At 42.2% G+C, this 26,644-nt stretch overlaps 1 protein-coding gene across 1 annotated transcript; it reads right to left on the reverse strand.

Annotated features, from left to right (window-relative positions):
* Positions 1-380: 380 nt before the first annotated feature.
* On the reverse strand, positions 381-25,673 carry LOC119648782 (N-acetylgalactosamine kinase). Its single transcript, XM_038050619.1, has 6 exons — positions 25,204-25,673; positions 17,367-17,528; positions 17,135-17,305; positions 1,540-2,273; positions 1,140-1,329; positions 381-776 (listed from the first exon to the last, which is right to left on the reverse strand). The coding sequence occupies exons 2-6, from the start codon at positions 17,525-17,527 to the stop codon at positions 599-601; spliced, it is 1,434 nt and encodes a 477-aa protein (XP_037906547.1). The 5' UTR covers position 17,528; positions 25,204-25,673; the 3' UTR covers positions 381-598.
* Between the last annotated feature and the right edge of the window lie 971 nt (positions 25,674-26,644).

Raw genomic sequence — 26,644 nt, forward strand, 5'->3', positions numbered from 1 at the left:
ACCTAGGCGCCAATATGAATTCGTCTCTGCCACTGCATTCAATGGCCGTAGCGACAGTTGATGGACTGACGTGAGATTGGGGTGACAAATGTCAAGAATGACAGATTGCCAACAGTCTCGGCAAATAAGTTCACGTCTGCCGACCGGAGGAAACAAAAGAGAGAGAGAATTGCATTATAATAAAGCGTGAAAATATGCTTCATTATAAGTTTGAAGAGCTGAAATGTTTAAATAAAAGACCCCAAAACTCTTCCTTTTTTCACATTCAGAGCTATTTGGACCCATTATACGATAAGGGACGCCATGGGATATGAGAATGGAAAAGAAGAACTTTTAATTCTCATGCCTAAATTTGCATTTCTGAAAAAAGTAAAGATTCGTTGACATGTTTAAATCATATTCAATATATTTATGGCCATATTCATTAAGACCCCCTAAAAAGGACAAAAACATCACAATAGAAATGGAATATCCGATATGTAAAATATCTGCTAAAATATCAAGGAGGTAGGTACACGTAATAAGTATAAACGATCAAAGTAAAGTAGATGAAATATTGGAATATTGAACTCATTGCGAGTCTATTCACATCCGTTTCTCAATATTTATTTGTCAAAATTTCAGCACCTCCCTGTGGACTTGTCGCAAATATGAGTTCATCAAAATTCCGACCTTTGGCTTGTGGCAAGTCTTTGTAGTATTTCTCCTTCAGCTCCTTAATGTATGCATTGCATGAGTCGACCGAGTCACAAAGGCTAACAATACATCCACCCCATCTAAGGACGATAAATACACAGAAATGTGACAAACAAATTGAACAAAAGAATTTTATTTATGGGACTCGATGATCGGGGGGAGAAGAAAGTATTCGAACGTTTGGAGATGAGCTCACATTTCCAATTCTGCTTTGGTTGGAGCACGAGGATGTTTTCAGAGAAATATTCAACCGCATTCGTTTTGGACTAGCGACCATCACATTAAGTGCAATGGCCGTTAGTGCGATAAATCCTCCATCTAATCAGTTACAAATACTTTCTTTCACCACTTTTCTCGAGTCCGACAAGAATCTACTAAATCTAACTCGCATATTGAAACATTTTTGCAGGAGGAAAAGTTATTAGAAAAAAATGGATCCTTACCCTGCACCAGTGAGACGTGCTTTGATGCCAAATCGTTTTGATTCCTCAACCAATCTGTCCAGGTTTGGATGCGAGCATTCATACAAGCTACGGAGGCTTTCATGCGATTGCATTAATAATTCCGATAACGATTCCAATTTGCAATCTTCGCTCTCCGACAGAGCACGGAATTTCGAAACACGTAGTGATTCTGGAAAAAGGAAATTGTGGAGTTTAGAAGCGAATTGGAAGCGATAAGCTGTGATAAAATGAAGATGGATTTGATGGTGATGGACTCACATAACGCGTTTCACAGGTTGTGTTCACGCCGAATATAGAACACAAATCGATGAAATGAAAAGGACACGGCGATTTTGTCCTCGCATGAAATGGTTTATCGAAAACGGATACGTACACATACCTTGCAAAACGTGTAATGTCCTCTGTCTTAATTTGAATCGTTGCATATGCTGTGTGTTGGCAGTGAGAATAGTTTTTGAAAATTCTTCGTCGTTCATTCCGAACTCCTTCAAGATGTCCTCCCGTGTATAGAATGCCTTCGACAGTTCCCGAATTGCAATTTCCTCAAGATCTTCTAATGTGCATTGCAGCGTTGTTTGTAGCGTGGCAAACCGAATGATATCTCGCCAATTATTCAAATGCATTCGCTTCGCCAGCCACCGACATGAAATCCGGCACTCGACCACACGTTCATTGAAATCCGAAGTGGCTGCCTTGTTCATTTCCGCCAAACTGTTTGCAACCACAAATATAGCATTATTTGGCAATTTCACCGGTTGAGCACTCAATTTCGGATGGAATTGGATAAATTGAGCACAACCTTGTTTGGCAAGGAATGCAATGGCCTGATCCATACCACCACCTTGAGTTCCAATGTAAAGTTCACACTGGGCAGCAATTGTTGCAAGCAACTGGGCCGAAAGTGGAAGTCCTTGGATGTGGGCGCTGGCAAGAACTGCAGCACTCACTAATGCGCTGGAACTCGAGAGGCCAGAAGCTGGAGGAATGTTACCGCTGACTGCAACGAACATTCCTGGCGTGGGAATATTATTGCCAAGATGATCCTGAACGCCTCGAACGCCACACAGAAAATAGTTGTACCATCGTGGTCCACCAGATGTTGGAATTTGAATGCTGTAGAATGAGAAAAAAATGTCTTGGGTTAAGTTAGGTTTATGTGCCAGCTTCATGGAAGGACATAAAAGATAACGTTTATTTGCATTCGCATTTAGGGACATATTTCGGAATTGGCCATTTGCTTTTCAAGTGTTTAAACGTGAAATTCACATACATTTGATTTGAGGTAATTTTAGTCAGTATTGGACCCAAAAAACTGGATGTGCTCCTTTTGCTGAAAAAATAAGTGACCATCATAAAAGCGAAGTTCAAGTTTCGGGATCATTTCATTCTTGAGGTATAAATGATGAGAAAAACGGTTTAAATGAACATCCTTTTTTCGAATAATCTGTTTAATCGTGAAATGCAAGGAAGAGCTCCTTTTCTGATTGTTTGTAGTAAATTCGCTTCCACCTAAACACTCAAAATCGACCCAATAAATAATTACCGAATAAACTTTACTTTGTAGATCCAGTGGTCTAGTATAGACTGCCAGAATGAAGTTACATTATCTACAGTAAAAGCCGAAGGCAAGTTCAAGTGTTAGAATTATAGTATGAGCCCATGGGGTGCGACCACATCTTGTTCACAGCAGTTCCAGAGCCTAGAGAACCGCTTAGCACCAAAAAAACGTGGGGCTTGTGTGAAAATACGAGGCCCTGACACTCTGCGTGTTGATCCTTTTCCAGGGCAGGTATTTTTCTGTTGCACGCCATATTCTGATGTGCTGCAGAAATTCCAACTTGTTTTCGACATTTCCGGGGCAACATCCAAAGATAACTTAGCCATACACAAGCGCAAGGAAGATGATTGCTCATGAAGAACGGCAACGTACACTAACTCTCTTGGCAAAATGAGACAAGAGGCAGATGGACTCTGCAACTCATTAGCAATTTAGGTGTGTGTCTGAATCGGAAGCGTGGTGAGACTGACTATTTCTTTCTTTTCAATCTTACTTGCACGAGATTAAGAAGGCACGATTTCCTGACTGTATTTTGTAATGGGGTTGCGAGCGACGGTGACCAAACCTAATTTTCCTCTGGAAGTTGGGATAGAATTCGTCAGCAACTTTATTTAAACACAGAGGAGCTCTTTCCAAACAACATTGTCGGGGAGATGCTGAAGAGCGCTGGTAGGAGTCAAGTGATGTTCAGCATCACGTTCGGGTTCTCCTCGTTGCAAAGAAGATAGAGCTCGACCGGAGGAAACCCGAATGGCAGACGATTTCCTGAACAAATAGTTAACCTCCTCCTCCTCCCGTTGGTGAAAAGAATTCTGCGATTTGAAGACTCCTCAAGGCGGGAGAGCTCGGGGGCTAGCCCGAAGTAATGTGCCAATCGATTCCAGGTTAGCTCTCTGACGATGGAAACGTGTTAAGTTGGTAGTCCGACGGCGTACCGTTGCGGGAATCCAATACTCTGTGCGTAAACGCATTCACCTACTTTACCCCAAAAAAACCGTAACTCACTCAACCATCTGCAGTGGGGCGGACCCTCAATCAAGCCTGCCTTGATGCATGTCATTTTCTATTTCAAGCAGTTCAGGTGGGCTTTGTCTGCAAACATTCTGATGAAGTTATGGTGCATTTCGCACGTTTTCAGCACATTCTTTAGAGAGAATATCCGAAACATCCCTTTGGGAGACCAGCCATGACTTCCAATCCATATAATACGTATCCACATGGAACACCTTTTTCTTCTCATTCTAGATCGACGACCTCTTCCAGATTCTCGGCACAAAGCCACAGGTACCGCCGATGATCTTGAATGCAATGTTTCAGTACACCGTTGTCGATTGTGTTAATTAAACTTCAACAAGCCCACAATGATAGAGAAAATTTCTGGTGTGCCTGCTTTTTTACTAATCCATCGTGCTTGATTTTAAATGAGATCCATATTCGGAAGCACCTCTCTACCGATTTAAACTCTCATGTTCAGCTTCCTACCAAGCCAAATAATGATTACTTAGTGAGGTGGCCAGGACTGTCAAGCCCGCTGGTTTCTGATGCCGGTGACAATCCAGAACAAGCTCCTCGTTCAGTTTCTCTGGTCAACTGGCTTTGACTGGAACATGATTCTTCCAGGCACCATTGCTCAAATATGGCTCAGTGGCTCAGACGACTTCGACCTCTTTGGCATTTCACGATATTCAGGCATGTCCTCAAGTAGAACCGTGTGTCTCTAAGGTTTCTCCAGCACGAGAACATAATCATGCACTGCGACCACTTACGCTCATATAAAAGACAGCAAAGATGTGTGTCACAACACCGCACCTACGGAGGTGATAGTGCAACAAATGATATCTTCTTAGGGCGGATTTACGATTCTCAACCTGAAAATTAGCGTGGCATCATTATTTACCATGATGCCTCACCTTACCGAAGACAACTCCAAGTGGAGAGATAACAGCACCCTCTTTAATAGAGGAGAAGGACGACGAAGGAAATTACCCTCGCTCCAATCATCACCACACTTTCAGCGCATACTTAAGCGACCAAGGCTTGTTTAATATGAAAAAAGTATTTCAACACGATAGGCTCTCATATGATCGACATTTTCTGATCATCTTGCTAAGAACCAGCACCCAGACCAGGCTCATCTTCAGACAGCCAGGCAATAGTTGATCCATCTGGTTGGCAGACACTCTGTTTGGCTCGAGCACGCCCATCACGCGCATCAGGACCTGCTACAACTCCAGGCCTATTACTTATCTACGGAATGACCCAGACGATAAATTTGCCCTCTCATCAGCTGATGAGAATAGACCGCTCTTAGCAGTGCCGCAACCCGGATTCACGGATAATCCCTTCAACGGGCTTAAACATTGGAAACGGTTCCGACACTTAACCCCAATTCAGGCCTTTTAAAGTTGCGGCAGCAATCTCTCGACATTTAGGTCGGAGATTCCGTCCTTATGAATTATTTGCAGATTGCAGAGTCATAGATACTCATCTAGCGAGCGCTCTGTCATCTGATGGATTTGGACGCTTTCGAAAGCAAGGTGTCAACAATTGCGATGGAACGTTCGCCCTATATGTCCTCTGGACAAGGCAACATAGGCGTTACCGATAAAAAGATGCGGCCCTGGCGTACGCGTCGTTCGACCTTACGCATCTGACATTTAACTCATTTTAGTTTTTTCCGGAAAACCTCTCCTTCATAGGACACTCCAGATACACTCCCTGTTGATGCTGTCGAAAGGTTTCTAGAAATCGATGAAGAGCGGTTGAAGTGGAAATCTAAACTCTGCGCTCTGTTTAAAAATGATCCACATGGAATTCATGTGATCAATGTAGAAGAATCCAGAGCGGAAACCAAGCTGCTCTCTATCGATCAGACCATCGAGATATTCTAGGATTATCTTAGCTGTAGACAGGTGATCTGGTAAACTTGGATTGCATGGGAAACACCTCTTTTTGCACTACCAACCGTCGTGTACGGCATGACCTCGAATCCATATAATGCAGCCCACCAGACGGAAAGCCTTTCTTTCGTCCATGGCGATAACTTCCTCCTGATTCTTGACGAAGAACAGCAGATGGCGTAGATTCACAATCTTGAATGTATCTTTCTGAAAATCTAACGAGCCCAGGATGGTTTTTCACAAAGCAGGTAATTGACCAAACTGCAATAATGTCGCTTGTTTTGCAATGGAACCCAGCTTCGGACGAACTTGCTTAGTGAAGTGGCCAAAGTTTTCAATTCTGCTCGCTTATTGCTCGGACAATCCGAGGTAAGGACTTCATCCCGTGACAATCTGAACTAAGATCTCTGGACAGCCAGCTTTGATTGAAGCTCGTCTCTTCCAGGCACCGTATTTCAAATATGGCTAGCATTTCACAGTGGTCTGGACAACTTCAACCGGCTTAGCATTTCACTGTGTTCAGGTATGTTTTCAGGTCACACTGTAAGTCTCTGCAGCCGCTCGTACGCAAGAATACAAACATGCGCCACGGTCATCTAGATTCGCACCAAAGGGTCACGTTCTTGTCTACTTCATCACCCTACGAATGTAAGTAGCTCATTTTAACCTGGTGCAATGGGTTACATTTCCACAGAGCAATGCCACAGTTCCCAGACTGGAAATCATCGTAGTACTGCTACTGACCTTGACAATTGACAACATGCATTTGCACTCTATTTGAAGGACTTTCCGTGCACGATCTGATTCATGCTCTGCTAGCTATAGAACTGAAACCTTACGTGGCTAATTTCGCGAGGAAACTTCAGATAATCGCTCCCCTGCGAAATGGCATCGCGTAAGGTAAACCGAGAATCCTGCTTATTGCGTCAATCTCTGCAGGGCAGAGACAACCCATCTCATGCTGCTTTACCTCTGCCTGGAACTAACGTTTTTAAGATTTTGTGTAAACACAAAACCTTATTAAATTCGGTTCAATGTCTGTCTCTCACACCCGGTTTACTCAGAAAGGGCTGAACCGGTTGTTACTAAATTACTGACAATATGTGTTCTGTGTGTCCCTTTACATGTTGCGAGTGGCGCCATTTTGTGTTGAATTTTAAGAAGGACTCCCCATACATGCGAAAGGAGGGTGTACATTTTTTTCACAGTACATGGTCATGTGGGGTAACAAGTGAAAGGGCTCAATTAGTACTTTTCGAAATTTATATTCTTTCTGATATTAGGTGAAACATAGGGGAGATAGGCCACAAAATATGTGCTCCAAAAAGTGAAACAGGTCTTGTTCTCAGAACCTACCCAACCGAAAAATCTGAAAAAAAAATCACAGTGATGTAACTATATGAAATCTAGGCCTCAAAATACATCCTATTCCGATATCTGCACAAATAAAGTTAATAATAGTATATTACCATGTGTAACATTGGTCCAAGGAAAATGTACTTTGAGTCAATGGGCAGGTACACTAACATATTCCAGACGGAAATATACGCCATAGACAAATGTGCCTCCTTTAATCTGCAAAGGAACTACAGGGGGCAGAACATAGCTATTCTCACCGATAGCCAAGCAGCGATCAAGGCACTTAGGTCCAACCAGGTGAACTCTAAACTGGTATGGGAATGCTGGATACTTTGGGTTCCAGGCCATGCTGGGTCGGAAGGCAACGAGGCAGCGGACGAACTAGCCAAGAAGGGAGCAGGGACGCCTTTACACGGGCCAGAACTCTTCTGTGGAATCGGAAACGGTTTCATGGCTATGAATCTAAGAAATGAAGAGAAACGGTTGAGGGAACTATATTGGGCGGGCCTACCAGGGATGGAGCAGTCCAGGGTGCTTATTGGGGGATACGAACCCATGCGCACAAAGGATTGGTTAAACCTCACCAAAAAGAACCTCCGAATCATAGTGGGAATTCTCACTGGTCATTGTCAGCTGAACTATCACCTAGGGAAGCTAGGGATATCTACGGACACTGCCTGCAGATTTTGTGAGGACGAGGACGAAACCTCTATACACGTCCTGGGACAGTGTCCGGCACTTGTGCAAAGTAGGTCGAGGCATCTGGAAGAACACTTAATACCAGATGCAAAGCTGAAAGATCTGGAAGTAGGGAACATACTAAAGTTTCTAACGGTTACAGGCCTGCTTGAGATACTATGATCAATAGGTACACTATACCAGTAAAAGGGGCACAATAGTTCTTCAAAGACGCGGTGCGACTTTCCCTTAACAGGATAATAATAATATTACCATGTTTTGTAAGTTTACCGGACAGCCCCCCTTAATTCATCTCAGAATTACAAAATTTTATGTCAGCATAGACAATAATGCTGAAAAGTTTGAAGGCAATCCGACTATTACTAACAAAGTTATACAAGGTAAAATTTTCCCATTTCAGGTAAATTTATGGCACGCGAGACATGTATGACGTCATCATCATATAAAGAGAACTTATATGAACGGCGAGAACCCGAAGCGCTCGACTTCCGGTATCCCGACTTGTTTATTATTATTACATGTATGTTCATATAAGCTACATGTACCTTTTCGTGTGGCTTCTTTCAGACTTCTCCAAGACGGATCTTCACTATTGTCGTAAGCGGAACTGTAGCTTGTATTTGATGGTGCTGTCGTCGAGATGGTTGAGCGTCGGCATCTCAACCTCGTTACTCGGAGTTCGAACAGTTGTTTGTCATGGATGTTTATATTCGTCTTTGTGCTCGCATGATACTTTAGACTTACCACTTACACAGCGTCAAGTGCAGTGATAATGAAACGGAAGCACAATCACACAAAGGAGTAAACAGGAGATACAAAGGCTGTTTTCGAAATTATAGACGTTGAAGAGGATTTAACATACTTCTAAAATTTTCACCGTTTTCAGCCCGTAATGAGGAGCTAATCGGATGACGTATGAAGATTGTATAGAATGAATCTAACTTGTTTGACTAGAAGTTGCAAGGCCTTTGAAAGCATCTGTCCTTTGTTAAACGTACTATTGTTCTGTTTTGTAACATCTTCGTACTACATGATCCCCTTAACCTGCCAAAACAACCGCCATCTAATGGTGAAACTACAATTGTGTTGACAACGAAGTTAATTTCAACAACACTTCTTCATGCTATTAGCCCAGCTTTATTTCCTACTACTCTCTCTCTTTGAACTGTTAAAAGCCATCATGAAAATAAAGATTATGCAACTGATGTTCATGAAATTCCAGATTTCACTGCAAATGAATTGAATCTCTATCAGAAGTTCATTAACTTTGATTATATTAGGCAATGGTTAAAATCTTGAAAATAAGCTTCACTGAGATTAAGCAATTACCACCGTCACCACTGTCATTGCCCTAATTAGATAATTTTCCGTTTTAGAGATTTTGATTGAACCAGAAAAAAATAAAACTAAAGTCGTGAAAACGACTGTCAATTTATGAAGCAAATTAGGTACTTTTCTAAGAATTTAAACTTTGGTTTACATGCAATCTCAACCAAGGCAACAATATCGTAAACAGTTTATTTTGCAAGAAACAAGCGAGGTCAGCTCTTCTGGGGCCATCTCTCTGTAGATAATGAGTAAATACACAAATTAATTAAACCTTCCGAACAGCGAAAATTAAATTGAAGAAAACACTTTGATGTTGGGAAACTCTTTCATTTCATTCAAATTCTAGAAGGTGGAGTCAGAATATAGTGCGTTTTTACAACGTTGAGGATTATCCTATTATTTAGTCATTCACCGGATAAATTGACTTTTTGCATTCAAGGAATAGCAACACGAATATGTCCTTTGGGATTTCCCTTGAGTTTTCGCTGTTCTGGTGGTTAACGCAATCAAAAGGGTATTGCAACAAACTATTGTTTGAGAATCAAGCAGGTGAAAGTCCCCCCTCTGGCGAGATAGTAAGGACGTTAGAATAGATACGTGCCAGGATGTACTTTGGGTGTTAAGTGCACAATCGACCCGAGTCTAGTCGCCCGCCGTCAAATAAGAACTCTGGGAGACATACGATAGTCTGCAAGGTAAGACGTGATGCCATCGTACCTTTGTTCTTCTTTTAGCAAAACGGTCGTAAACGATTTAGTATTAATGCATTTATACGTTATATCCTTGCTGTCTATTCACAAAAGTCGTTATCATTAAATGCGCGTATGTACTGCATCGTCTAATTATGTGGCGTTTTGAGGATTACTAATGAAATGTTACACGTATATCGCAAAATCGTTATGATTTTCGGCTATCATGTAAGGACTAAAATTAATTCAAGGTGCATAACTTTGATTCAATACATATAAGTGAAAAGTACCTTGAGAGTATTTCTCTCCGTATGCAATAATGCACTGTCAAAATGTTATGGAAGCAAGTTTGAAACCGAAACGAATTGACACTAACAATATCGTCAAGACACACCTTAACGCTCTGGTGTGAGAAGATTTTCACTACATTTCAATGAAGTCTTAAAGCAATCTAAAGTTATGCAACACCGGAGTCTTCCGATACAAAATTCCAATCGGAGCAAGGATAATAGCTTAGGCAATTCAACTGGAGGAAAATCTTGAAAACGACTTGATTGGCAAAAAGCACACTTTGAGTATCCACCTTCAATACATTTCATCAGTTTCAGGAGCGTAAGTCCTCTTCAGCATTACCGATTAAATCAAAGGAACTTTGCAGAGGATAAGATTCATTCTAATGAACTGTTACTAGCCACCGTCAGCAGCATCAAGTAAAATCTGAAAGCAATTTTTATTTCAAAGACAAGTCCGTCGAGACCGTATTTTCTTTTCGATCATATTTTTTCTTGAAATTGGTTACGTTCCTTAGTTTATTTTGTCAGACGGAGATAGTAAAATGAAATTGATGATGATATTTGTCCTAAAGTAATTTGATGACATGGATGGTATAACCTACTTTTTACTAGCTTATTTATCCCTCTTGCCCGGTAAATATAACGGAAATAATAACTGCCTTCCAAACTTCACTTTTGAAATAGCTGCCTCATTGCCAAAAAAATGGAACATGTAAAAGAAGCTTCCAATCAATTTTGTTTGTGAAAAGCACAACTTTCACCTTCTATCACTTCGTTACTAATAATAGGATTTATACCAAATTTTCCAACATGATAGCCACCATATAGTGGCAGCCTACTGATTTTTTTCATATTTTCCAGTTGGGTAGTTTCTGAGAAGGGGTCCGTTAAAGAAATAATCAATTTGGTGTGAATCGCTACAATCGTCTCCGAGAAAAATGCGTGTGACAGTAAACGATTTTGTTTTGCACAAAACCTCCAAAATGTACATCTCCCTTTCACATCTATGAGAAGCCCACTTAAACACAGTGGAAAATGATGCCACCCGTTGCATGTAAAGGAATTCACCTACCACACGTTCTCACCTCGTAACAAATTGGTTTAGCCGTTTCCCAGTAAATCGGGTGTGATAGACAGATAGACATCGAATCGATTCTAATAATGTTTTGTTTCACATACACGTACCCCCTTCCCTTAACTAAATTAAACTATACTATTATTAACTTTGTTCGAGCAGATATCGGAATGGGATATATTTCAGATATTTCATCATAATTTTTTAAACAATTTTAATTTTCGGCCGCACTTTAAGTATGTACTTTTGACCCCCCTACTCTTGTATTTCACAACTGTATATAACTTTAAGAAGCGATTCAGAGTACCACAGCCTCTACTTAAGGTGAAACTGGGGCCGGAACTTAAGAAACTCAGCAAAGGTGAAACGCTTGGGTTACCTTTTAGATCGAAGGATAACAGAGGATAACATGCGGCGATCTCCATCCCACAACTAAATGCCCATTAGACAAGGCAGATCCCTCTGCCAAAAAATGCGGTAATTGTAACACCACACTGCGAATTACAGGGGATGTCCGGTGTACGTTGAAGTGGGTCAAAGATCCCGACCACCAACCAAAGGCTATCTAAATTCAAACGCTGATTCCTACGATCCGAATAGAATTGTGCCTATTAAAACCCAGTCGAGCTTGTCTTATGCTGACCTGTTAAATTTAATCGTCCCGAATCAACACACGGTACCAAATCAACAACTAATCTAGAATCTATAATGGTACAATTCATTCAAAGCATGAACCAATTTAATAAATAAAATATGATGCAAGAACTGATGCAAAGCCAAACGCTGATTCTCCAAACTCTTCTCGCAAAAAAATGAACTCTACTACAATCTGCCACTGAAATGCGAATGGTATTAGTCAACATAAAAGGGAAGTATTCCTTGCCAGTGGGATCGACATCCTCCCTATATCGGAGACTCATCAAATATGATATAATTTTATATTTCCGCAACCCTGCTTTGATCTAATTTCCGATCATTGGCCGGTTTTCATAACTTTTTCAAATCTGCAACACGACAAAGAAAACTGATTGGCTTAAGTATCGGAAATATATTTCTTCGCATTTAAGAGCAAAGGTGCCCTTAAAATGAAACATCAAACTCGACCAGGCTGTACATTTCACTGAAGTATTAACGTCCGCTGCCCCGCATACCATACCGAAGATCCAATGTGCAGTTTCAGATCATCCAAAGTGTTCAAAAATAGTAGACCTTCTAAGAAAAAAACAAGTCGGAATACCGGAAGTTCGCGCTTCGGGTATAAAGGTTTTGTGTTCATCTTATCTAAGAAATTTCAACGCACATTTTTCTATCCCTATACAGCTACAAAACTACGAGTCATACGTACATATTACAGCCGTAGATGTTACACTCACCCTAAACAAACAAATTGCCTATTTTCGAATACTGTACACATATAGGCACGTATATAAATTGATCGTACCCATATTTCCGATTTACTTCTTATATCTATCTGAATTAGGCACTACCCGCAAAGTCCATTAGCACGCATATACTATATACCTACATATACACATGTCTCGTTGGAATAATTGATATTCATATATAAATGACTAAAAAACTAAAACAAAATAATCCTTTTCCACCCAATTCATACGAACTTACTTCGCTGTGGTATTGACGAGTTAATATGTGATGATGACGTCATGCAGGTTGAAGAGGGCACGAAATTCACGAAAAATTGTAAAGTTTTACCCCCTATAACTTTGTTAATAATAGTTGGATTTTCTTCAAACTTGACCAAACTGTGCATTATGTTCTTCGTTATACGCATACTAAATTTTGTACTTCTGGGATGAACATAAGGGGGGTGCCGGGTAAATTTCTAAAATGTGGAAATATACTATTATTAACTTTATTTGTGCAGATATCGGAACCGGATATATTTTGAGGCCTAGATTTCGTAGAGATGCACTACTGCGATTTTTTTCAGATTTTTCGGTTGGATAGATTCTGAGAACGAGACCTGTTACACTTTTTGATGGTCATATTTTGTGCCCTCACTCCACTATGTTTCACCCGATATCAAATATTGAACCAGTTTCAAAAAGTACTAATTGAGACCTTTCATTTGATACCCCACATGGCCGCATTTTATGAAAAAAAATTTTGCACCCTCTTTTCACATTCATGGGGAGCCCCCCTTAAACTTAACACAAAATGGTGTCAGTCGCTGCATGTAAAGGGAACGGTAGATCACATACTCCTACCAATTTTCGTGACAATCGGTCCAGCGGTTTCCGAATAAATCGGCTGTGACAGACAGACAGACAGACGGACAGACAGACAGACAGACAGACAGACAGACAGACAGACAGACAGACAGACAGACAGACAGACAGACAGACGGACAGACAGACATCGAATCGATTCTAATAAGGTTTTGTGTTTACACAAAACCTTAAAAACAGTTTAGATCGCCGAACTCGGAAAAGAATCTGGCAGCGGCTAGAAAGGAGCTACAAAAGGCATTGAAAAAGGAAAAACATAAAGATCTGTGTTTCCTTGAAAATGTAACACTTTTTCCACTACGAATTATTCTCTTTGGAGAGCGGTGAAGAAGCTCAATAGGCGAATTCTGCGCGAATCACCAATCCGATTGTGGGACAGCAGTTGGGTGAGGAGTGATGCCGAGAAAGGTTCAATCTTTGCTCAACACTTGAGAGGCTTCTCCAACCAACCCCACATATAACGAAGAAAGAATTATCACTTTCGATTCCCAAAGCTGCACACCAACCGATTTGTTTCAAAGTTTCTGAAGTCTTAAAATTCTCGCAAGACCACATTGATCCCAAAAAGGCTCCAGGTTTTGCTGAGGTCTGCATTCACTGAACTGACGCATATTTAATGGTGTCTTACGCCTTGACTTTTTTCCGAAATGCTGGAAATTATCGCCAATAACGACGATCCCCCTACGTTTGTTATGTCCTATAAACCGATAAGTCTGCTTCCCTCACTATCCATTATTCGAGAAACTTCTATAATACTATACAAGCTGTAATCGCCCTTGGACGATTGGAAGCCCTTGGACGAAAAGGGGGTTATTCCTTCTCACTAGATCGGATTCAGAAGAAAACAAGGAACTGTTGAAGAAGTTTATCGACCAGCCTCCGAGATAAACTGTGCTTTGAAAGCACGGCTCGCCGTATTCCTTGACGTTGCAGAAGCATTTGACCAGGTCTGGCATGAAGGTCTTATCTACAAAATCAAGGAAAAGCTACCTACGAATACCCATAAAATTTTAAAGTCATATCTGACTGGCAGGAGATTTATTATTAAACAAAAAACTTCACGAGAATATATAACATCAAAGCGGTATGTACTGCTGATTTACCCACAAACGAACGCCTATTTACTTCTACCTTCGCTGACGATACGGCGATACTCTGAACACATCCAAATCCTAGTCTTGTATCATAGAGACCTCGAGAATTACATGAAAGAGGTTGAACAGTGGTTGGCCCGCTGGAGAGTCAAAGTAAATGGAATAAAATGTAGTCATGTCACTTTCACATTGAAGAAACGAACATTTAAGTTTGCCGGCGTATCAACTCCTCAGTACAAAGACGTAAAGTGCTTAGGAATACATCTAGACAGAAGGCTTATTTGCAAAAAACTGATTGAAGGCAAAAAGCTCAGATCAACCCAAGATTCAAAAACCTGCACTGGCTACTCAACAAATTTTCCAAGCTACCCTTGGAATTCAAAGTACTAATATACAGAGCAGCGATGAAGCCAATCTGGACTTATGGTTCACAATTTTGGGGATCTGCCCGCACATCTAACATCGAAATCCATCAAAGAATGTAGTCTAAAATGTTGAGAACGATTACTTCGCCGTGGTACATCGGATACTACAATATCCACCATGACTTGGGGATTTTACAAATAAACGACGAAATTAATCAGCTGAAGTTAACATACTTTGATAAACTTGTTTCACATTCAAGTAGCCTAGCCACGAACTTATCGCATAAAATTCATTACCATTGCGTAAAGAGAAAAAATTATTTACCAAAACTAAACGACGAGCGTTGGTAAAGGATGTAGATTGTTTTGTAAGATTTAAGATTTGATCAATTTTTGATATTTTCTATGTAGTAGGAAGGTCTAAAAATAAATATGATGCAATAAAAAACAGGAAATTACGGGCTTAAACTTCCGCCGTGCTGACTTGTATGCTGGAGGGAATGCTAGACCCAATTCTATGTGGTGCTTTCAAAAGACCTCCAGGCTATATTGGATGACCTATGAAATGGCGACACCCCAACGGTCGAACTAGCCATAAGAAACCAAAAGGGAGATAAGGCGATTCTTTGGTGCTCTACTTATTGTTCATATGACATGGACGAAGTTCCCAGTGGAACCAGGATTAGAGCCGTCCAATATACGTAAAGTCAAGGCATGGGAGTAGCAGTAGGATGTGATGTGTTAATCATATATGTTTGGAGAGCACGAAGAAAAAAATGAGAGAATCAAGAATATTAGAGTATTTGGTAGGAACCGAACTGCAGATACCCAACTTGGATAATTAAGGCACTTTCCTCAATATAGTCCGGCAATAGGGCATCGGCATCACGGTAGCTCTCGTAGGAAAGTGGAAATCGATCAAACAATATCCCACTCTCGGATCACAGGCGCATTGATTTCCTAATAAGCATAAATTCATCTCCAACCATTCAATTTTGGATTCCGCGGAAGACAGATTAGGCGACGTACAAAATAGAACTGAGCGCCCGAGTTACAATTCATGGTAGATGAATTAAATTTCGAATTTAAGCAATTATTAACATTTAGTGCGATGAAATAAGACTCGTAGGATTCCCCTACGCAAAAGGATTAGTTGATATCACCGGTGGTTTGTATATCTAACCCATATGCGATATGATATATATACACACACATTGTAATTTTGGTACATTACCGATATATGGTTGCCTTTCACTTCTTAATGGGGTATAACACGTCAATCGCGTGACGCCATCATTCGCGGTTGCCTGAAATGCGCTTCATCTGTCGCACGACTACTCGAAACGTTTCCACTCCTCTACTGTTCTGCGCCAAGTGCCCGTCAGACGACCCAATTGTCGGTCACTTCGGAGAGTGAATTCGCCTGCATGGCGTAACTAGCAATGCAATCGTCGCCTCTCCTTAATTTGTGACCTAACCACTGCCGCTTCCGCCTTCTAATCACAAGAAGTATGAGTGCCAGGGCTGTGCGCCGACCGAGTTCTTCGTTTGAGATAGTGTCAGGCCAGCATGCTCCGATGAATCAATGTAAACAGGCGTTGACGAAGCCTTAGAGTTTTTCACTTCCATGTGCTACTCTCTGCATTGTAGATTTTAGACAAAGCAGCTAAAGCGGATCTAGCACTGCTAATGCGTCGGGCAACATACAGTTCAATACAACCGTCGGCAGAAACCACGCTTCATAGATTTACAAATTGATGGACGCCTCCGAAGCTCTACCTATTAATGCAGATAAGGAAAGTACGGTGACCAGTCAGACTTAGAGCCTCGGTTTTGTTGGTATATATCATAGGCCCAACTCTACTTGCTTTTTCAAATCCAAAGCTATTTGACTAAGGTCCATGACCAAGTGAGACACCTAACAGATTTCATCAGCGTAGTCTTGAGGAAAGATGTGATCGTCCATTGAATTCCTCCACATCCATCGGGCAAGGCAGCATGGAGAGCGTCACCGATAACATGAAGAAATAATATCGGCAATATGATGCAATCCTGGTGGACTCCGGTTTGAACCTCAAAATCCGAGATTTTATCTCGGTGCAGCATCTGATATTTTGCGCATCATATGTCGCTCTGATAATAGCTATTAGTTTCTCCGGAATGCCCCTCCTACGTAGAGCACTCCAGATACACTCCCTCGTTTTTTTGCTTTGAAAAGTAGCGCGAAAGAATGGACTTGAAAGTAGTGTTACTTTGATATCAACTGGTAAATTTATATCTCTACAAATCCCGGAGGATTTATGATTATTTCCACTATTATGATCACAAAGACAACCTAAAAACATAGCAACTAACTGTACTTACTCAAACGCATTAATTTCACATTTGAAATTTTCGTATTTTTCGCTGTTCACATTTTTTAGATAAAGATAATCGTCAGTTGCTGGAGCCACCGCCAGGAGGATACACTGTCGCGTAGCCATGGGCAAAACCGGATACCCGCAATAATCAACGTGTTCACCAATGATGTTGACTCTGGAAAGAATCTTCACTTGACGACGAAACCCCACACAAACACCACATTGAATACAAATACCTTCCAGGAACTTTTACGAAGAATTTCGGCTCGACCTCATATTGTTGAACGAAGAAAGCGTGAAGCTCACGAAGGCGTTCGTCCTTGCTGCAAGTAGCGACATCCAAGTCTGATACTGCTACCAGGCCAGCCGCGTGGTCCCCATTTTCGGTGCGATTCATACTGGAAGGAAAACGGTTGAATTGAATTAAAAATTGTTGAATTTGAAAAATAGACTCACAGGGAGGGTATTAGTGTCGCCCAATAAAGGGATAACTAAATATGTGCACAAATAAAGCACGAATTTAGCAACACATCACATTTAAGGATATTTACACACCCTCTCTGTATCTTACTTGATTAACTGAATATCTTGAACTAAGTAGGGCGATTCGTTCTACAGTAAAAAGTTCAATTTGTTCTTTATAGAGAAATCTCGCGAGTAAATTGCCGTTAAATTGAAATGTATCTGAATTCTGCTTCTAACAATTAAGACTAATGACATTGGGACTGCGTCTCTTTTCGATGCATTCACGGAAGTCACTGATGCATATGTGTTTTGTTCACTATTAATCATCATTGGGGCAAAAAGTTGACTGAAAAGATTCAGCTGGAAATTAGGAAAAACTACTGTAACTATCTAGAATCGGTAGACAAAACATGAAAAACAATCTTAATGAATTTACAACAAATTCCCAAATTTCCACAATGAAATTTTTATGCAAAAACAATGTTAGTGTTTGTAAAAAACACACGAATATTGCCATTAATTTTAATAAACAATTTGTGCACAATGGAATGTATCATGTAGCATGACACGGGCTATCTTAGATACGAGTAGTTAAAGTTATATGAGCGCAATATGACGCGATAACATTTGTGTTTTGTAGTTACTCGACAATCGGCAATATGGTGAATCACTTTCGATAATAATTTAGTAATAAAGTGAACTGAATGCAACTCTATTATATCTGATGGTGCAGTAAAATTGGATTTCCAGTAAGGCCTTGCCCTTATCGATTTCAGCAAATTGTGGTGGGGAAACCAATTGATTTTTGTTGGAAGGGGAGGGGGAGTGCATACTGAATTCGCTATAATTAAAATGCGTAGAGATCAGAGAACTATCCCGATTTGAGCTTTGCCAACCCTGATTAGCTCTGCCTTTAGAAAGTGATGTGATTTGTGAGAGACCAGGTTCGCCGCATTCAAGTATAGCTACCCAGAAGCATCCGAAGACACTTCCTTGCATGTTAGTTCGAGAATGCGGGCGACGTCCTTGCGATTGTGAATGTCACTGGGCTGAATATTCTGAAAATCGTGTGGCGTGACAGCCTGAATTTTAATTTCCTTTGCGGAAGTGCAGTTACCGCACAACAGATGCCGCTTCTTCCTCAGAGTCTGAGCATTTAGCCCATCTCGAGTGCATTTTCCAACGTCTCCTTGATGCCGGACTAGTCCTAAACGTGGAAAAATGCAAATTTCTCCAGAATCAGGTGAGATTCCTCGCCCATTCCATTACTCCTGAGGGAATCCAACCCGACCCAGACAAGGCGCAAGCAATTTCAAGCTTCCCGCGTCCTAAGATGGCGAAAAGCTGCGGAGGTTCTTGGGCATGCTAAACTTCTATCGTCGTTTCCTGGGCAAGGCCGCCCACCACCAGTCTGTTTTGAACGCGTACTTGTCTGGCTCCAAAACCAAGGACACACGAGTGATTGTGCGGTTTGAAGAGGCTGTCCAGGCGTTTGCAAAATCCCGACAGCAGCTGGATGATGCTACACCAAAAGCTGAATCAAGTCTGCCAACCGTTGAGTTTCTTCTCTAAGCAACTCCGATCAACGGAACTACAGCACTTACGATCGAGAACTGCTCGCCGCTTAATTGCGCATCAAATTCTTCCGTTTCTCCCTAGAAGACAGGCCGTTCACAGTGTTCACGGACCACAAGCCTCTAACGTATACTTTAAAACAAAAGCTCGACAAAGCATCTCCTCGTCAGTTTCGACACTTGAGCTTCGTAAGCCAGTACACTTCTGTACAGCAAGGACAACGTAGTTGCTGACGCTTTGTCACGTATCTCCGAAATAAACATCCCCGCCTCAGTCGACTTTCAGGCTATCGCCAAGGCACAAGAAGATGACGCAGTACTTCAGAGCCTCAAGTCTAACCCCAAATACAAATTTCGGGACTCGCCTATCTTCGGCTCAAACCTTATTATTTTATACGAAGACTCGGAGAAGGGGACCCCGGCCATACATTCCGGCTACTTTTCGCAAGGAAGTATTCCATGCAGTTCACGATTTAGCGCACCTAGGCATCAGGACAACGAATCGGTTAGTTACCGGAAAGTGGACGAGGCTTCATCCAATGACATTATTGCGCGATTCTCGTATTTTAGCTGGTTACTAAATACCGTTGCTCGATGCCTCAGATGGAGACCTAAGTAAACACTTTATCTGCCGTAGAATTGCAACAGGTGGAGGACGCATAAGTTCGATGTCAACAAGCGGAATTGTTTGGGAGCACTAGATGTCGTAGTCATAGTCCATTGTATTCCTTCACGTCCTCCGAACAAGGCAGCATGAAATACGTCACTGATAACAAGGAGAAATAATATCGGTGACAGGATGCAAGGAGAAAGTGAGCATTCTGAGGACCCCCTCTATTGTTCGCATTCCAGAAACCAATCATAGTCCGTTTTCAATAGCCAAAGGTCGTTGCCATGAGGTCAGTCCCTAACTGAGGCGTTGTTGACATTTCGGCAGCAATGAAGTTTCAAAACTTGCAGGTTGCTAGCCCGCAAATTTCTATCCTTTTTAGTTGCTTCTTACGGCAAGCAGGGAAGTCTTTGAGTGTATTCTTAAGCCCCAACTTACAGTCCGATCGAAAGACGGAAGTGTCAGTGGATAGGTCACACATTAAGGAGGGGCGATAATTAGATTGCTGGCTACGCCATGCAATGAAATCCACTTTCCCAAGATGGCCGACTAGTGGGCCGCCCCAATGGTACTTGGCGCAGAACAGTAGAGGAAGAGTGCGGGCGACTGCGGAAGTCGTGAGAGTGCTGATGGGCATTTCAAGTAACCACAAACGATGGTGGGGAGGTGTGGTTGACGCATTATACCCCACCAAGGCGTAAAGGGCAACCATATATATATGACCAACGATTATTGTGACGTTATTTCGAGAGACTTCAACACTAATGCATACCTAGCTGCTTTCCGGCAGTTCACAAGCAGACGAAATCAGCCAAAGTCAGTTCGGTCCTATAATGGTGCTCATTTGATAGTTTCTACCCGAATTTTAGACATCCAGTGCAGCAGACGAGATCAGCCAAAGTCAGTTCGATCCCATAATGGTGCTCATCTGATAGTTTCTACCCGAATTTTAGACATCCAGTGGTTTATTCTTGCGAGATCATTATAAATAGTAGACCTTTTTATCCACTAAAGGACAACAGTGATGATTTCCAGTTGCTGACTCCTGCACATTTTTCGATATAGTGCGGGTTTCGTACACCTTTGATGGGCAAAAGGCTCAAGGATTTTACCCGCGACAAAACAGTGATTGCATGTTCAGGAACTGCAGACTCAGTTCGGAAGTGAATACCTGGGGTTTTCCAAAAACGATATAAGTGGCAGAATCAGGGATGGTAGCTCTCCCAAGGGGAGCTGATCCTAATTAAGAAAAACGACTATAGTCCGCCAAATAGGTAGATGACGCGACTAGTTGAGACTTTCCCTGACCCTGTTGGGACTGTGAGCCAAGTGAGACTTAAAACAGCTAGGCGGAAAGGGGCGCGCAGTAAGAAAGTAAAAGCAGTTGGAGCGACTTCGCTGGAGATACATAAATTGCCCCAGAACTCGCGCTGTCAAGAAAATGCATGGTGGATTGCTGACTTAGGTAGTCTTGGTACTCTGTTTATTTTTGTTGTTGAGGATCAAAGAACGATTGTAACTGCATGGGATATTGGGAAGGAACCGACAAATATTGCATACTAACAAATTAATCTTTTTGTCAGCTCGTCACAGGATAAAGCGAACGAAATGATGCATATGCTGTAGATATTACAACGTTAAGGGGCCTATTACCAAAACGTGAAGTGCCGCTGCTGTGGTTATATGCTGTCTGGGTCCATCGTCCTTTCTATACTAGAGAACCCTCTCCGAAAGGTTATTTCAGACCCATCTAACCAGGTACGTGAAGACACATAAAAACGAGCTTTGATTAGCTACCAATTTACAGATTTTAATGCATTTTGCGTATAGCGTCAGCAATGGCGATTGCCAAAACTTTGTTTGATTCTTACGAAGTTCATAGCAATTTTTTCTGCATAATTCCTGGTTTGAGCACGCTGAAGTCTATTTCAACTCGTAGACAAATCATTGTCTGCGACTATTAACTATAAATTGTTGCAGATTATCATTTCTAACAATTTCCCTCCACTTCAAAGACACTACAATAGCATCAATAGAGCCACCCATCTTTCTTCCATCAACACCAGTAGTAACATCAGCACTAAATATAAGGAGGTAAGTCGAAAGATTCCTCCACTGGTAGTTGTTGAGCCACTCAATACATTTAAATCAATCAAAGCTACCATTTCTCGTGCCCTGCTCAACAATTACCTGATTGAAAAATCACGCAATTCCCACCAAATTTTTACCAAAACGCCTGAGGACTACTCTACGGCTAAGAAAATCCTGGTGGAGAACAAGAACAAGTTCTTCACCAACCCCTTTCCCTCTGAGAAAACGACAAGCCTCATCCTCAGAGGCCTTGATGCTTCTTTCTCACCAGCTGAGTTTATTGAAGAACTGAAGGCGCAAGCAGCCTCCAGCGTCCAGCCGTTTGTCATAGCTTGGGCGAAGACCATGAACGTCCAGCTAGATCTGTGGCTGGTCACTTTCGACTCCTCGTTGTCGGAACAATAGATCACTAGCATCAAAGCCATTCAGCATGCCTTGGTGCGCTTCGAGACTATTAAAAACAAGCAAGTGTTGCAGTGTAAAAACAGCCAACGAGTGTGTCACGCAGCAACGAACTGCCATCTTTTTTCCCGCTGCGTGAAGTGTGACCAGGTTGATAGTCCGGGCGAATGCTCCAAAGCACCTGAGCAAGTGCCAAAGTGCGTGAACTGCGGGGGCAACGATCACCCCGCAAATTACCGTAACTGCCCGATGTTCATCCGGGTTGTGGCGAGGAGAAATGTTCAAAAACGAGCACCATTCTCCCGTCCTAGTCCTACTCCCAGAATAATCGCCAATCCCGCTTCCACACGGCAATCTGTGTCCTTTGCAGATGCCGTGCGAAGCAAAAACCCGTCTACCCCAACATCCCAGCGCACAAATCCCAAGAACATTTCCAACCCCGATTTCCTCGAATTCGCCAGGCTATTGCAGGAATTCCTGCTGGTCTTAGATTTCGTCGTCATGTAGGCTACGGAATCGTCTATCCTCATGTGGGGGGCCAAAAATTCTTCGGAGGATTCTTCTCTCGAACGTGGTCAAAAATTCGCAATTCTTCTTGCTAAGAACCCAAGCCTCCGAGAAATACATAAGGACTGGCAATATCATTGTCTTGTACAGTGAGAGCTTTGACCCTATGGTGAGACGTTTCGAGCGGAACAGTCTTTGTAAGCTGAAATAGGCTCTATTGGCTGACAACAACCGTGTGTGGATTTCATCATCGTAGCTGTTTTCGGTTGTGATTTTCGAGCCTAGATAGGAGAAATTATTAACGGTCTAAAAGTTGTAGTCTCTTATCTTTATTCCTCCCGTTTGACCAGTGCTGTTTGATGTTGTTGGTTGGTAGGTTTTCGATGCTGACGTTGCCACCGTATACTTTGTCTTGCCTTCATTGATGTGCAGCCCAAGATCTCGTGCCGCCTTTTGGATCTGAATGAACTCATTGACCGTACACTTAAATCCAAACTCGAACCTCTCAACCTTCCTTCCAATGAAGCAGTTTCCCACGATACTATAGATTGTACAGTTCGTCAATACACTGAAGTAATTCAGCAAGTATGTGACGAACCAATACCTTCTCGTTCCCTTAACTATCGCAACCTAATTTCTCTCCCATAATATCCTTGAGGTTATCAAATACAAACATACCCTAAGGCGGAGGCTATTTAAAAATGGATACTCTCCGCAATTCTCTCCTTTTCGTGACGAAATTCTTTCCCTTGACAGGTCAATCCGCGATAGAATTTTAACCCTTTACACCAACCACCTCCACAAACGCCTCTCCAACAAAGAACCGAATCCTGATACCTTCAGGAAACTCAGGAAAACTTGCCCTCGTCTAGGCAAGTTCACCCAACAAACTACTATCCTTCAAACTTTTTACCGCCCTAACCTAAACCTTTTCTCTCAATCCCTTATCCACCCCGATGAACATGATGGTGTTTCTCCCATCCACTTTATCAGCCCAACTTCAGTGGAAGCCGTAATTGGAGTCTCCAAGAACAAAAAATCAGTAGGTCTCGACAACTTCCTCCGCCGAAATTTTCGAGCGGGTCTTCAAATCCCTCATAGACGAGCACTGTATTTCCAACAACTCTCTGCCTGAGTTCCAATTCGCCAACCGAACTAAACACTCGGTTAAGCGCACACTTCTTGTCCTCAAGACCTAAGGAAAGCATTCGACTCTGTGTGGCAATATGGACTCGCGCTTTTCGAAATATTCAATTTCCATCAGCAGCTCTGTAAGCTAATTCTTAGCTTTCTAGATGGACGGAAATCCTTAGTCAGGGTTCAGTCCTTTCTGCAACCCTTTTCACCCTGTTCACCGCAGACATCCCCAAACCAACTCCACACCTGTGCCCTATCCGGATTCTTCAATACGCGGATGACCTAATCCTTTATACCGCCCCCAAAGACATCTCCCGCGGTGAAGCGCGTCTGAATTCTTATTTAGACGAACTTCATCGAATCGACGAATCCCGACAAATGCGAGACCATTGTCTTCCATGGAAACATGAGAATGACGCCGAAAATGTGGAGTGACACTAGATCTTTGTCACTTACAACGACGATCCCATTCCTACTGCCCTAAACTTCCTGGTCAAGTGTCAATTCCATCCCAATCCTCTTGTCTCCAAAGCCATGCAGATCGAGATCGTTGAGGATAACTTTCTTCGGACTCATCTGTTTCCCCAGATCCTCGTATCCCTACAGTTACAGAACCGACTCCCAATTTTTTAAACCTTGACTTTGTAAATATTTCCCAACATATATTTCTTTAGTGATAAGTTAGGTTAAGATACCTACATATACCTTAGATTAAGTTTAACTGTTAAGATAGTCCCTAGGGTCCTCCCTAGGGTAATATGATACAAGAAGCCGTCAGGAATTAGACATGGGTAATAGTAACAATTTTTGCTTTTTCCATTGGGCAGGGGATAGATCTTCTCTCAGACAGGGAAAGTTAAGGTGGAGTATCTTTAATTGATGACGCATTGGCTAAGACAATTCTCTTATTTCTAACAAGCAGAACAACAATCTGACTTAACTCTTGACCTTTCGGATGGTCCGCACGCTCCGATTCACAAATCTGAATAGAGAGTGGCTTAGTGGGCTCGAAGACTAGCGTTCACTGAATACAAATATGCACTTTCAGTCGAGTTGAAGTCTCTACACTGGACAGCTACTATCCGCTCGCACTGTACCCAGCACAAACTGCTGTTGTGAGTGGGAATTCGCAAGTAATGGGGCTTACAGCGGGCTCGGTTCTAACAATAAACAAAGCGTGGCTGGGGAGCAGCTCAGATCCGAGCCCCCACTGGCCGCAATCAACCACGTGCGACGGCACAACAACTCACAGTTGCACTCGCCAACCGACCTCAGTCCGTCACTTACCTGGCAGTGGTCGCAAAACGGTGGTGGCTCCTAATCACTCAGTAGCTCGCACGTTATCACTCAATTGGGGGTGTTATCACTTTATTGACTGTTTGCACTAAACGGAATGGAAGCAACTGCACACTCCCCTGCAACGCGAGACGTCCGAGAGGGTGGTTAACGCGGGAAGTGCCACGAAGCAGAAATGGACTCGCAAGCACGGAACTGGAGACTAGTTTGGAGCGCGTTGGAATTCCGTCCAACCACGTTTGAATTTCGGACCAGATGGAGACGCTGGACCCGTTGTCGAAACTTTTGTAGCGCGACTGGTCGACCTTCCGCCGGCCAGTGATTTCCTAAACTTTGGAATAATCAATGCAACCTACTTAGCGCGACCTTACGACGTCTTTAAGATCGCTAACGGAAAAACAGAGCAATAACTTCATATCTTATCAGTCCGTCCGCTCCACCGCTGATTGCGGAGCTCCATGGCAGCAAATAATTGCAAAACAATCGCGAGAGACTTGTCAGCTCTCATGACCCGCTGATCTGGAAGTTTGTTTACCTCAGATTTTATCTTTTTGGCTAGAAAAGACGCGACTCATATGTGAACAGACCTAGCGGTGACAACAACCAAGTGTGTTGGAATGTTTACAGTAGATGGCTGCCAAATGACAGTAATGTGCAGATTGATTTTAGTGAAAGAAAGAAATGAATACACTCTTAGTGAATTAAGTGGCGCCACTATTGTGTACAAGCCATATGTAAAGCCGGTGCCAGTTTGAAGGCACTTTGATATTGTGGCCTGACATGAATCACCGTGAGTTTTTTGTGAAAGGAAGAATTATAGGAAGTGAATGTTCGCAAGTAGGATTACGTGACGCGTCCTTGAGCTTTACCGCAAGGAAACACGATAATAATATTTACATCCCTAACCAAAAAAAAATGCCTTAAATTTCCGTGTGTAATTATTTTCTTTAAATGATACTTTCCGAAAGCTTTCTAGAGAATATTATATTTTGTCTGCACCTGACCAAACAAATCGTCTTAGATTAAGTTCCTTGCGCAAAGTGACATTTCTTTATGCGTATCGTAAAAGCGGCCTAAAAGTTAGCAATGTTTTCAGAGAGCCATTTCTTATTTTTTCATGTTTGCTCTGTGCCGACCGACACCTAACCTACAATTCGTTAAACTTCTTAAAATCCGTTTCGCTTAAACAAAACCATTGTTGCTTTTTTAAATGCAGAGCTTTTCAGCATTGGCGTATGCCATACCTAAGGACTCGAGAGCACATTGGTGACCCGGCTAAGGTAACGATTTACATTTAAGAATGTCGAATAGCAGTTTCTACGACGAAGACCAGGCCTCCGCTGCCTCATGCGCCATAGCCGCTCTTGCTCATGTAAATGCAATTACGTTCAAGCTATCCCCTTTCGGCAAAACAAGGCAGAACTGTGGTTCG

This window comes from Hermetia illucens, chromosome 2, assembly GCF_905115235.1.
Source record: "Hermetia illucens chromosome 2, iHerIll2.2.curated.20191125, whole genome shotgun sequence".
NCBI classification, from domain to species: Eukaryota; Metazoa; Arthropoda; class Insecta; order Diptera; family Stratiomyidae; genus Hermetia; species Hermetia illucens.